Genomic DNA, 13,358 nt, shown 5'->3' with positions numbered 1-13,358 from the left:
ATGGAAGTGTGGATTTTATTTCCTCATCTTTGAACCTCATTTCCATTCCAAAGAAATGTTTCTGCAGGTGTGCTCATTCATTTTTCTCTCCAGGCTGGTGAAATGTTTTGTTGTTATTCTTAAATTGAACGTTTCTGAATAATTAAGTGAGAATTTGGAATTTTTTTCTACAACTTTCTTCTGAATTTTTTCATCAAAGCCTGGATGTTGACTTTTCCCAACTCAAATGTAAGTTTCAGAAATTAGACTTTCTGTCACAGACTACTTCCCTAAAAAACCTAAAACCAAAGGTTGCGTTTCCATGTGCCTGTGATTTATTTCTTTTACTGTTTTCCTAATATAACCAGCAGAAAAATACTTCAAGTGGCCAAATAATTTTCTCTGACTATACATGATCCCTTACTTTGTATTAATCTTGTTAAATAGATTAAAGAGACTAATTGAGAAGAACCTATCGCTGTAACAGTAAAACAGTTTGCAATAGAGCTTTGAATGCACTATTGTTGTTTTGTAGAGTAAAGTGGTTTTCATGACAGAGTAAAGATTTTGTAGAGAAAGCTTTCTCCATGGGTTTCTCGAAAGCATTGCCTTTTTGTCCTCTGTCATTTTGTTATAACTCTTCCTTAAATGTTTTCTCCAACTATGAGGGTTTTCTCCCACAATTTAATCATTTCAATTACTGGTTTGTTACTTGAGCTCTCTCAGATTTTCTTGAAAAACAGTCCAGGCTTGAAAACCTCTTCCAATTTGTGCTCCCATCACTGATGGCAGTAAGTCATTAGACACTGTGAGCGCTGAGATCAATGCAGCTCACTGATCAATGTTTACCTGGTGGAGAGGAGAGGCTGCGGCTCCACAGTGACTGAATTGACCAGAAATTAACATCAGTAGCTCATGGCGCTCAAGGTCAAGTCCGCTCGTGCCTATGATTAGCATGTTTCTGCTGTACATTATGATGGATTTAAATAAAAGTGGAAAGAAGACCAGAGACATCAAACTATCGGCAGTACTTCTGTTGATTGCAAGTGAGGCATGTACTTGGATTTTGTCTTTTCTAAGCTCTTGTTTAATGATAACTAACACAAACTTCTACACAGAGATCAATGCAGGATTTATTTTTCAATGAGGAGCACAAAGAAAAAAAAGACTGCTCAGATTTTAAACAACTTGCTGCTGCATGAATAAGAGCCCAAAAACTCTCACCTAAACTCTCACCTCTGCTGGGCTGCAGGAGGCTCTATGAGGCAGGTGGTACCTCTTTCTTGCTGATCCTCATTGCAGGATCCTTTTCTTTTCCTGGTGTCATGTGGTGGGACAGTGAGCTCTGGCCTGACTGATGAGGTCAGACAGTTGGCCATTGTCAAGAAGAAGACGGTCATGTTGATTGCCTTACTGAGATCAAACCTCAATGCCAATCTCCTACTGACATAATGGTACCTGCACACGGGGACGGCTGTCTGTCAGTGATAAATGAGGATGGATGGTGTGCTGGTTTTAAAGAGCCCAGAGATAGTCAATGACTCCGCTGTTCATTTAGCTCTACAATGTAATCTTAATGTTGCAAAATTTCACAGGATGATTATTCGCCTCCCAGTTTTTCTGCCAGTCTCAGAATTGTCCAAAAAGTTTGTATAGCTAAGAAAGTTTCTTGGAAGGGAAATAAACATCTTCATATGCATGTTATCATATTAATAAGGTGATAACAAGAAAAAGAACAAGTCAAATTTTGTTCAGATGAATTAATGAATTTTGATAATAGATGATTTTTTTTGTCATTTTTGAGCAGTTTATGCACCCCAGATCCCTCCTTTTTAGAATCAATATTGCCTTTCTAAGTGCTTTTGGTGGTAGATGAAGACTTCCAAGTTTTTAGCTCTTAACTGGACAAAGACGCCATTTGAAGACCAGAAAGCTGGAAACCGGAGTTGAGCATTTTGATAATGGTCATTTTTGCCACAGCTTAAATGCTTTTTGGTTACTTCAACTCAAAACCATCATTGAATCATATATTATTGGATGTTATGATTCTCAGGTTAAAGTTAATCAGTTATTCTGAATTTATATAGCTACTATACCGGTCATCTGGATACACTTAAGAAATATGCTCCATGTCATACTATTTACAGAGAACCAGCATCAAGACAGGGTAAGAGCTAGCCCCCTCTTACAGGCAGGTCTTAGTCCATAAAATAACACAACATAACACAACATATCATAACATAACATAACAAACCAAACACAGAAAACAAACCAAACACCAAAAACAAAACCAAACACCAAAAACAAAGCCAAATACCTAAAACAAAACCAAAAATAAACAACAAAAATAAACACCAAAAACAAACACAAAACCAAAACCAAAAACCAAAAACAGTGGCAAGAACGATCTTCCTTTTAACCTCAAGCAGAACCAGAGTCATGTTAGACAGACATCTGCTGAGAATGTGAAGGGGTTGGAGAGAAGGATGGAAACATGGAGGGTGATGCAGAACAGCATAAAAAAACATAAAAAACAATTCACTCATTCAAATCCATTCAGATCCACACATAAAGTATCATTAATGATGACGAAAGGGTGTGCACTGTTTCAAGGAACTCTGGTTTAATGTTAAGAGACAAGTTTCAAGTGGCATGTAACATATGAACAGTATTGTTTTGTTTGCCCTACAATTCAAGAATCCTTCTAATGGTACTTTTTTCCTCACAGGTAAAAAAAATCTTAATTTGTCTTACTTAATCCCTCTCAAAGTTTACAAATGTTTGCATTTCCTTCAGATATTAAAACGGTCTAAATGTGTGTTTCTGTGTTCATTCAGCAGGCACCAGAGAGGCAGGGTCAGAGCGATGCCGTGTTTGAGGTGGTGAGTCTTCAGAGGGAGGCCGAGAGAAGTAATGAAGGACAAGTGTCTTCACCTACTGAGGAGGAGGAGGCTGATGAAGGTATAGGTGTTTCTCTCCCTGCCTTGTTTTTACAGTTACATGGTTTTCCACCGCTCAATTCCACCATTTGTTTATGTATGACATATACAAATTATAAAATTGTACTAATTACTCCCAATTCGCACAAATTCTTTTGAACTTAGTAAAGCTAATAAGGCTTTTCTCTGTCTGAACATTATTGAGACACATATTTTCATCAGATTGCTCTCAGAACATACATACAAATGAACTATTTTTCAAAGAATTAAAATGTGTGTAGAATTATCATGTAATACATACAGTACAAATGCCACGGCACACATGAACCAACACTAAGCATAATTTGTCTATAAAATGATGTTTGATCGAAAGATGAGATCCTCAGAAGCTCAATATCAGAAAAAACAGATATCAATTTAAACATCCCTATCTATCAAAGAAAACAGAATTTCTTTTCAGCACATCCTGTCAGAGGGGGGGCATTCACTTTACGTGTTTTCAACCGTTTTTCTCTTATGTTCTGAATTTGAGGTTGAGTAACCCATAGACTTGCAGAAAGGCCCTGTCACAACCACACATGTACTGTTTACACATTGACTTGTATCAACAGTGAAATGTTATTTTGTTCAGGCACATAAACACTGTGGGAGATGTATGTCTGTGATTGTTCTGAACTTGCTGAGGCATGTCTAAGTGAGTGTGACATGCTATGTGATAACAGCAGAGTGGATTGAGTGTGTGTGTGTGTGTGTGTGTGTGTGTGTGTGTGTGTGTGTGTGTGTGTGTGTGTGTGTGTGTGTGTGTGTGTGTGTGTGTGTGTGTGTGTGTGTGTGTGTGTGTGTGTGTGTGTGTGGTAACAGCAATGACTGTTAGCAATATTGCAGGGGTTTTTGATACATATCAGTGTGACCAGTTTTTCACAACTCTTATTGTTGCTGTCTCCTCTCTTGTTGTGAAGCACTTTGGGCTTCCTGCTTTTGAGTATGAAAGGTGTCATATCAATAAAGCTGAGTTGTGTTCTTTACAAGCAGAGCACCAAGAACCAAGTGAGTTTATATCAGCACTGGGTCACAAATAAACCAAAAATAGCCTAAATCTGTTTATATAATATAAATGTACCAGTATAAAATTGTGCACCCCAACAAATATTTCCAGTAGTTGGAAATGTTGTTAAATATGAAACAGAATCCCTCAAGCGTGGCTAGTTATGTCTGAAAGCCCAAGCAGAGTGGGTTTTTTCCCATTTGCTCCTGGGGTTGGGTGAAACTACACCAATATTAAAAGTTTAAACTCTGCCTGTTCCAAAACCTGACCCAGTTTCAGCTCAGGACTGACATTTTACTGAGCTATTGGCCTAGTTGTGCAAGTGTGGCAGCATTGTACTGGTTGAGATTTATATGGTACAATACATTATCTTAGTTAGGATGGAGGTACACAGTTTATCAGCCATTAAGCTTCTCCCCTATTTTATTAAAAGGAGATACAAATGTCTGTATCTTCCTTAATGCATCTAACTACTGTAGACTATTAACCTCAGCCAACCAAATGCATCAGCTTGGAAATAAAGTTATTTTCTAATAAAAAAAAAAACCAAACCTGACATTAAAACTTTTTCAGAAAAAATGTTTCAAAACTAAGTTCCACTGAATCATATTCATCCCATTGTACTGCTTCTTTTTCTTCTTTATCACTCCTCACAGCCCTTTACTTATTTCACCTTGAAGCGCTAAAAGGTATTTGAAGAGTGTGAGGCAGAAATTATCTCTTTTATGTGGAGATGCCGACTTGCCAAAAGTCACGAGTCAGCTGCCAAGGCTGCAGCTGATGGCTTTCTTCTGGCATTATGGGAAATATTCAGTGGGCTTCTTTTTATACCCCCTCCTTTCCCCAAGTGCTGGAAATTGGAGGCGCTCAGGGCCGTGGAGCTGGAGGTCAGCCTCATTGTATACAGGAATGAATACACTCGCAGAGTAGATGCTTCTATGCATGCACTCACACACACGCACATGCACACACACACACACACACACACACACACACATGCACACACTTATTCTGTGTGGATGACTTTTCTATTCTTTTGTGAGAGCTACAATGTGGAAGAGATGCCTAAACCTGAGTCTCTCTTTCTTTCCTTTGATTTTCATTTCACAGGATGCCTTGAATGTCGCTTATAGTGTTTCTTCACATGTCATGTGCACATGCCACATGCTCAGGATCCATATACATACTCTAAGAGATAGCAATGATTTACGTGCCTAAATTTTCATGCTTTTATTTTTCTTTTAAACTATTACCACATATTTTTAGGACTATCACACAATAAGAAAATTGATTGATGTAATGCTGTCAAGGAGAAGGTAGAGGTTGAAGAACATAAACAAATTAAATGTGGGTTAAATGTAAGAGGTAGAGCATTTTCATACCAGCAGTCAGGAATTTTTGCTTACTTAAAGTAGACAAAACCAATCTACTTGGCTTTAACATCAGAGCGATCCTATTTGAAAGTAATCCTACAGTGAATGCTCAGCCCCTCTCCAGATTAAAAGGTAACCGTAATGGCTCTCGTCTTCACAATTTCTTTCATCACCTGGTAAGTTGGCAGTGGCGTTACACTCACGCTTCCTCGCCACGTGGCCTCAGCCAATCTGAGGACAGAGGCAGCAGCTTTGTGCTGGGTCTGATCCATTTGAAAGGGCTCATCAAGCATTTATAAAGACCTGAAAAGCTCCTGCTGGGGCTCTGAGGATGTATAGGAGCAGCAGTGCATTCAGCACAGAGGCTGCATGTTCAAGGAGAAAGTGTTATGGCTCATTTATGTCAGGTCTTCAGCAGGAATCAATGATGACTTTCACACTTTTGAGGGCTGTTTCTGTTTGGTGTCATTGTTACATCATGGAAACATAAAACCAAACTGTCAAATCATTTTTTAGATTCCCTGGCATAAAAATGGGTTCTTTTTCTAACAAGGTTTACGTGGCTTTTATGTTTTTGGCTTTTGATGCACTTTATATGAACTTACCCTCCATTACTACTCAGGAGTACAAAATGTCACCCTGTTGCTGCATCAGCGGCATCACTCTTTGAAAGGCTTATATTTTGCTTTACTCTAATACCATCCATCTTTTATACAGTCTTAAAATATTCAGAGTTCCCAAAATGTCCCTAAACTACTCGGATAAGCTGCCTGCTTGTACACAAACAACCTAGTTTTTCATCCTGACTTCACCTGGAATATTTCCTACCAGACCCAGAGTTTAATTTTCAGGTTGTTGCTGCTGTCTCTTTAAGGCTCCCGATCCAAAACCAGAACAATAAAGATCATCAACAATAAAGCATTTCAAAGCACATGGAAAAATGAACGAGGGAATCATTAGTTTTAAACCTGGAGGAGATTGTGCAACATTACAGTGTCAGCACTGCATCATGATTACCAGTACATCTGCTGGACATACTGTGTGAATCTCTGTGTGGACAGTGTGTGATTGTTTCGTGGGTAGTCTATGTGTAGGGATCAGTTCATCTTTCCAGCAGCACAGCAGGCCAGACAGTCAATTAGTGCTTTTGCATCTAAACACAAGAGGATTGCTGTGCTGATTGCCTCTCGTCTGCCTCACGAACTACCAGACAGAAGAACAGCAATAATGGAGAGTGTGGGCACTGTAGAAACACTCCTACGTTTGAGTGTGCAGCATCAATATTGTAACAGTTTAGTTTTAAAAACTATTAATACATGCTTGTGGATGGACAGTATGCCTTCTTGTAGAGAAGTATAATGTCCCTGAACAGCTGATTAAACAGTTTTAAGACCTTGTTCTGTTCTGTTACTTCAGAATCAAAAAAACTTTATCCCCTAAGGGAAATTTCTTAATTACTTATTACTTGCTCAGATTATGAAGACTGATCTATTTTTACCATAATTGTTAACATCTGTTTGCATTTGTGTTCCTTGCAGATAGTGACAGTGAAATTTCCAGTGGGACAGGAGACGTTTCCAAGGACTGTCCTGAGAAAATCCTTGAGTCCTGGGGGGTTATTTTGAACAGATGGTAAGGCTTCAGAAAACCCTGAAAGACTGAGAAATCCATAACATAGTAGTCAAGGGGAATGGGGTTATGTTTTAGAAACAGGAAAATGACAATCAAGGGAAATTTGGAGAGTGATAGAAGAATGACAATATAGTTCAACATACATATATAAGACATCATCCAGCACTGAAGTGCACACATTTGTGGAATTCATGGAAAGATGTCTTTCAGCTTCACATTCCCCCCTGTCTCCTTGCTGTTCCTCCAGAGACAGGAAGCAAAGTAATTTATAAAAGCATTGCTACATATAGCCTCAATAAATGCATTTTAATAAGCTTTATGCTTGGTTTCAAAGAGCTGACACTGTGTTTGTGAAGTGCATGATGTTTCCTAATGTGAGAGATTTCTTAAACCTTGCCAGTGTAGTGATCAATCCTCTACAGGATTTTTCTTGGTACTGTAGTTACCACAGTAGTGGAAATTATTATGTCCTTATTACCAAATTCATGATGACATTTTACAAGTTGGGTAGTACTGTGATTTATTCCATAGTTAATAATGCAGTCAAATGCTCTTTAACTGACTCTTGTTCTTGGTTTCTGAAGTTAATGTTGCAATCTGTGCATTTGCATGAAGCAGCTGCAGAAATTAAGAATGTAGCAGAAGTCTTTGGCTGAACAGAGAAGCCTCATTTGCAAATGTTGTATATGAATTAGAGACTAGAAAACTGGATGTTCACTCACTATAAATGAATAATGCATTCAGGTTATCAAAAAATTTATTGATCAAAATAATTCACTGTGCAGCAAGAGCCCATCTGCATTCTGTCGACTTTCCATGACTTCTTGTTATGCTTGCACGAATCTCACTTCCCTGAAAAAATAAAACATTAAGGAAGAAGGATTAGATCCATCAAACTACATGTCAAATTAGTGAGATAATACATAATTAATTATCTCTGCATGTTTGTGTCTATCAGGCATGGGAATCTGTCCACACGTCCAAAGGGTTTACCCTCGTTGGTTCGCAGTGGCATTCCTGAGCCACTCAGAGCTGAAGTCTGGCAGCTGCTGGCCGGTTGCCACGACAACCACGACCTGCTTGAGCAGTACCGCATCCTCATCACCAAGGTAAACACATGGGCACACACACTACTCGACCAGGGAGAGATAACTGATGATGGAATACATGTCCGGGATGTTTGCAGGGTTTTGACTGACAAATAGATGTGAGAGTATGTGAGTGTGTGTGCCCAACTTCACTTTCCAAACTTTGAATGAGGTTAGTTTCTGCTAAATTCTGTTTTTAAGCAGTAGCCAATAAAAACCCCTTTACTTTATGGATGAATGTGCTGCTACAACAACTGCTGCATGGTTTTTCCTCTCCATCTGTCCTGTGTTCATGCCTTTTTACTATCTGACGCTGAGGGTTAACTTGTCATTGAGCCTGGATGAGAGTAAACTTGGAAGACTTTGCCTTTATTTTCAGAGGGAACCATCATCCCTGATATTGTTGATGATCACAGCTGTTCCTGTGAACTGTGTCTTGTTGGAGAGCACTCTCATTACTCTGTGACATTTAGATGCATAACGTGCTGCAGCTTGTGTTTGCCTTTCGGTCTGACAGAGAGCATGCAAGCATTAGAAGGGAACACCTTCGGTGTTTACCTCTTGGACAGTGTTCACTTGTAATATGCATAATGTTATGTATTTTTCAACAGCCTGTTTGGTGGATTACATTCAGGGTAAAATGCAGGAAAACTCTTGAGGAATGACGCTTCTATTTGCTGAAAGGTTGCTCCTAAACCAGACTGTCCTAGTGACTTTCAATGACATACGTGAGAAATGTTGGCTGTGTATAGCTAGGCATGTTAGCCTTATATTGCACCTCATGATTAGGTAATGTTTTCACCAGAAGAGTTACTTATTATTATATGGATTATTAGTTGGAACTTTTCCATATTACAGCTACTCCAAAAAGAATGGCTTTAGAATGGCTTTCAACTTCATGTTAAATACTTAAATATCTTTTTCCTGTAGCACTGGGGTTTTGTCAGTAATTTCTAGCATGTCATAAATAACTGCTACAGCATTAGCATTTCACAAGTGACTGTCATGAGCATTACTGCTATGAACTGCTGTCAGCAGCTCAATTGCTGTCACTCTTGCAAGTGTTTTTAAATGAAAGATATATGCTGATACACTGCACAGGTTTTGACTTCAGCTTTTATGTGTGCTTTGCTTCATTTTTAAAAAAAAGTTTTTTGGCCCTTTTGTTATTCACTGGAGAAGAAAGGACAGTGGATGAAGTAGAAAACAGGGCCATTAACAATGGAGATAGTCTCTTTGATTTTATCCATCTGTGTCTGATACAGCTTCCTGAAGGAAATCATCGGAGGGAGCCATATTTGAAATGAGGCGGGCTTTGAACCTTCTCACTAACAGCTATACAGGGCCTGTCTGTCACTCAGCTGAGCTGCCCCTCTGATTGGGCAAACTTTTGATAGTAATACTTTGTAAACTGCCAAGTTAGAAAAAAATCCCCCACCCCAGTACAGTGTGTGCCATTGGGGAAACTGGCTGCTCAGATAAGAGACATTTTTTGTACCAGGCTTTAAACATTTATATTTTTGCTTTAGAAGTCATCTCTTTTGGCTTGGTGCGTATATGTTTCCCAGTATTTCCAGAGCCAGTCTCCAGCAGACACTCAAGTAACTGCATTTTTCTTTTTTTACACCTACACATTGCTTTATATTTTTAAACCAGAGGTTTCTGCCTGGGGGTGACATGCCAGGTGCCACAGGTTGTACTCAAGCATGATTCACCCACTTGAGGGCTTGCCTCATGGGGCACACAACCTCCTAGCTTCTAGGCTATAATGGCGTCCTGGCTATTTTTCTTATAAAAGCAAATCATTTGATCAGGGTAGGCAAATGCAGACAAGTAACTTTGAGCATGGAGAAATAAGGTAGCCTTGCTTAGTGTTCAAATGACTAGTTTCTCTCCTCTGATGCGTAAATAAGTCAAATCTGCAAACCCAGCTTCTCTTATAACCCACTAACCACAGCATGAATGCTGGAAATGATAACCGTGTTAGCATAATCCCAACACAGGGTTAACAGGTTACCCAACTAAATTTCCATATTAAGCCGGTAACAATGACAGGTGAGTAGAGATCATGAAATAATAGTAGATTGTATTTGTAAAATAAAATAAGGACAAAGCCCTACAAAAGCATCCGACAGTAGGGGAGGTGGTATGAAGACGCAAAGCAGACAGTGATTCTCACTTTTATTGATAATACAATAGCCTTTCTCTTTGCTGCACTGAAGCGAGGTAAACTACCTGCCTCGATCAATAAGTAGAGAGGGGGAAGGGGAGGATGGATGGAAAGGAATGAAATGAAAATAGAGAGGAATGTGGACCCATAAATAAGAGGTTGTAGTCACTGAGGGGAGAATCTGAGAAGAGGAATGTGTGTAAATGTTAAGAGAGCTGGCAGATTTCTCCCTTTTCTGAGCCACATATTTCTGGTTGTCTTTCTCCTTCTGTGCAAATCTCCCTCTTTGTCTCTCTCAATCATTCACTTTCTTTTACCGTCTTTATCTGTTTAATTAGCACATCTTTTCTTTTCCTACTCCCATTTTTTACTCTTACTTCATAAAGTCTTTCTTTACCCGCTCACATTTTCTTTTTTTACTTTTCAAGTCACTTTTCCTTGTCTTATTTGAGCAATGTTTTTCTAAGTCTCTGTTTCTCTTTTTCTGTCTCTTCCTCTCACTCTCTCATTACATAAGGCCAAGCCTCTGTGCTTCAGCTCATTTATTCTCATTCCACAGGCCAGGCCATGCCCACATCCTATGTCTTGCAGGAGTAGTGATGGTATTGATAGGCGGGTGGCCAGGCTATTAATAGCAGCCCCGAATGAATGGAACCGAGGGAAGATGGAGGAGGGTGGGATAGAGGGAAGAGAGGCAAATGACAGCAACAGCGGGGGCGACGTGGAGCTTATTAATGTCTGTTGTCTGGGCTCAGTGACGACGTTAATGCTGATTGAATTTTAAGTAATTGGACTGTCGCCCTTTTGGAGGGGGTATCGGCGTCATAAATCAGCAGTGTATCACCGAGGGGTTCTGGACGGACGTGTTAGTGACCCACAGCTGACAGGTGTTAAAACATGTCTGTGGTTTCTTATCTAAAAATGCACAACATAAATAGACTCAAGCATCTGTAAGGTTCTTTTTCACCCTGTTACGGAACAGGCTGAAATTCATTTTAATATCTTTTTATTACCTACTAAAGCATTTGAAGAATGGATCATTACTAAGTACTACTGTTATTTCTAAGTTGTACTAAAAATAATTCTATTGTAAGTGGCCCATTTGACAGTTAAATACAGAAGATGATGAGAGCGTCTTTGGTTAGGTGACTAAAGAAAAATGTCCTGCCATTTTTTTTAGTCTTGAATCCCCACTTTTAGGACAGAAAGAATTCAGTGATTAACCCCTTGATGTCTGTTGATGCGAATTTGCAACAGACCCCATCAGGTCTTGATGTAGCTGAAATGACCTTTTTATCCCGCTATTGCTTGTTGATTCATATTCTACACAAGGATTGTTTTGACTTCACTATGTCACAATAATTTGGTCATTTAAAAAAAAAAAAAAACTTAAAAAAAAAAACTAAAAAAAAACCCCAAACATTTTCAATTGATCTTATCATCTTCTGTCCATAAATTATTACTGGATAACAACTTTAAAACAATAAATTAATATCCATTCATCCATAAGTGGGAAAACAGGCAGAGTTTTCAGGGACCTGTTCCCACACACCATGGACCCTAAAAATTCAGGAAGTAATCTTATCAAAACAGCATGTCCCCTACCCATCTATATTTCATACTGTGCACTTTGCTACAATATCCCTTACCGTCACAGGCTGATGCTTGTAACACAGGAAGAACATGTCAAGACAAAAATAGAGAAAGCTTACAGCATGTCTTGTAAAACATGTTTAAGTTTTGTTGTCTGTCCCGTCTGGGAAATGTCATGTTCAGAGAGGATTTTTGTGTTCCTGTGTTTTAAAATGCATGAAGCCAGACAGCATGAGATTGTCAAGGTCTGCACAGATGGGAACATTCAGTGTGCTCTAGAATTCCATTTAAGCAATGGCAACCAAAGCCAATGATTTAATAGATTGATCAACTAACAGGAAACACTTTGAACACACTTTAAACACTCTTAATACTTTTTTTTCCAAAGTGTTAAACCTAAAATTAACAATCATCAGAGTCTTTTACATGCACACAAAGATTCATACCATTACAGTGTAAAAAGATGAGTTATTGATTGAATTCAGATTTGAATTATTATTATTGAATAATTTGACTGATTGATTTTATTCATTCTACTTTTAATTAAGATGTTGCTAACATGAGTATGATGCATGCAAGTTTGTGAACTCAAAGTGTCTGTAGGGTCTGATCATTTTAGTACCTCCTGTGCAAAAATTAATTAATGAAGAATTAAGTCTTATTCCAAAATATTTTTTTTGGATTACAGAAAATGCTTTGAGTCCCCTCAGCGAGGTCTATGAGGTCAAAACTACAAGATAAAAACAGCTCACTCAACATTTAGCTTCCCGTGGCCCATGGCTGTCTAGCATGATATCACAAATTGCCAGTGCCATGCTCAGTGTTACACTGCTTACATTTACAGTCACCACACACTGAGTCAGATTGCACTCTTTTTAACACACACATTATGGCCTTCGGGCACCTGAGACATTCAGAAATAACTCATTTCTGGGCTTGCACAGCTCTATGTTTCGGGTTCTGGTTGGAGGAGGTTTGTTGGTGACATTTGAACAACTTTTTCAACTCCCTAGAGCTGAACAAGCCCAAGGTGGCTGCCCTACTTGAATCCAATGGTTAAAACATTTCTCTGAGGACCAATTTTTCTCCCAGCACGGTGAATCAACAGAGGTCACTATTTTTCTGTAAGTGACACAAAAGCCACCGTGGGTTATAGGGATCTTAACTGTTTATGTAACTTTTCATTCCCCAAGTAATGTTTGTCCTCTTAAACCTTAACATTTAAGTATTTTTTTCCAGCACCATGCACTGCGCTACCCTGCTTAACCTACCCAGACATATCCCACTTTACCTTACGCTCCCTTCTTCTGACCTAGTTTACCCAAACCCTAACACACACACACCACTCTCTACTACAAACTACCCTACTTTACCCTACCTTATCCTACCATTCCTCTCATGCCCTACTCATCCTCCTACCCCGCTTTATTATATTCTACCCAAACCTATGCTTTTTTGTTATATATAAATAATTTGGCATTTGACTTGATGAGTCATTTGTGTTTCAGCATGATAAACTAAGTGTTAAATCTCAAACAG

General features: G+C 38.9%; 1 protein-coding gene across 3 annotated transcripts in view; it reads left to right on the top strand.

Moving 5' to 3' along the window:
* Positions 1-13,358, top strand: part of rabgap1l (RAB GTPase activating protein 1-like) — a 108,660-nt gene that overhangs the window by 14,852 nt on the left and 80,450 nt on the right. For 2 of the 3 annotated variants that reach the window (XM_074668344.1, XM_074668345.1), the window contains exons 11-13: positions 2,817-2,940; positions 6,875-6,968; positions 7,927-8,077. In XM_074668344.1, the coding sequence (XP_074524445.1) occupies positions 2,817-2,940; positions 6,875-6,968; positions 7,927-8,077 (369 nt within the window). The remainder of the gene's footprint in view (positions 1-2,816; positions 2,941-6,874; positions 6,969-7,926; positions 8,078-13,358) is intronic. The other variant, XM_074668346.1, reaches the window with a different exon arrangement.

The sequence above is a fragment of the Halichoeres trimaculatus genome, unplaced genomic scaffold (assembly GCF_033239565.1).
Source record: "Halichoeres trimaculatus isolate MK-OKI-2021-1 unplaced genomic scaffold, fHalTri1.1 fHalTri1_scaffold_4, whole genome shotgun sequence".
Classification (NCBI taxonomy): domain Eukaryota; kingdom Metazoa; phylum Chordata; class Actinopteri; order Labriformes; family Labridae; genus Halichoeres; species Halichoeres trimaculatus.
The sequence above is the reverse complement of the archived record's forward strand: the minus strand, read 5'-3'. Positions and strand labels throughout refer to the sequence as shown.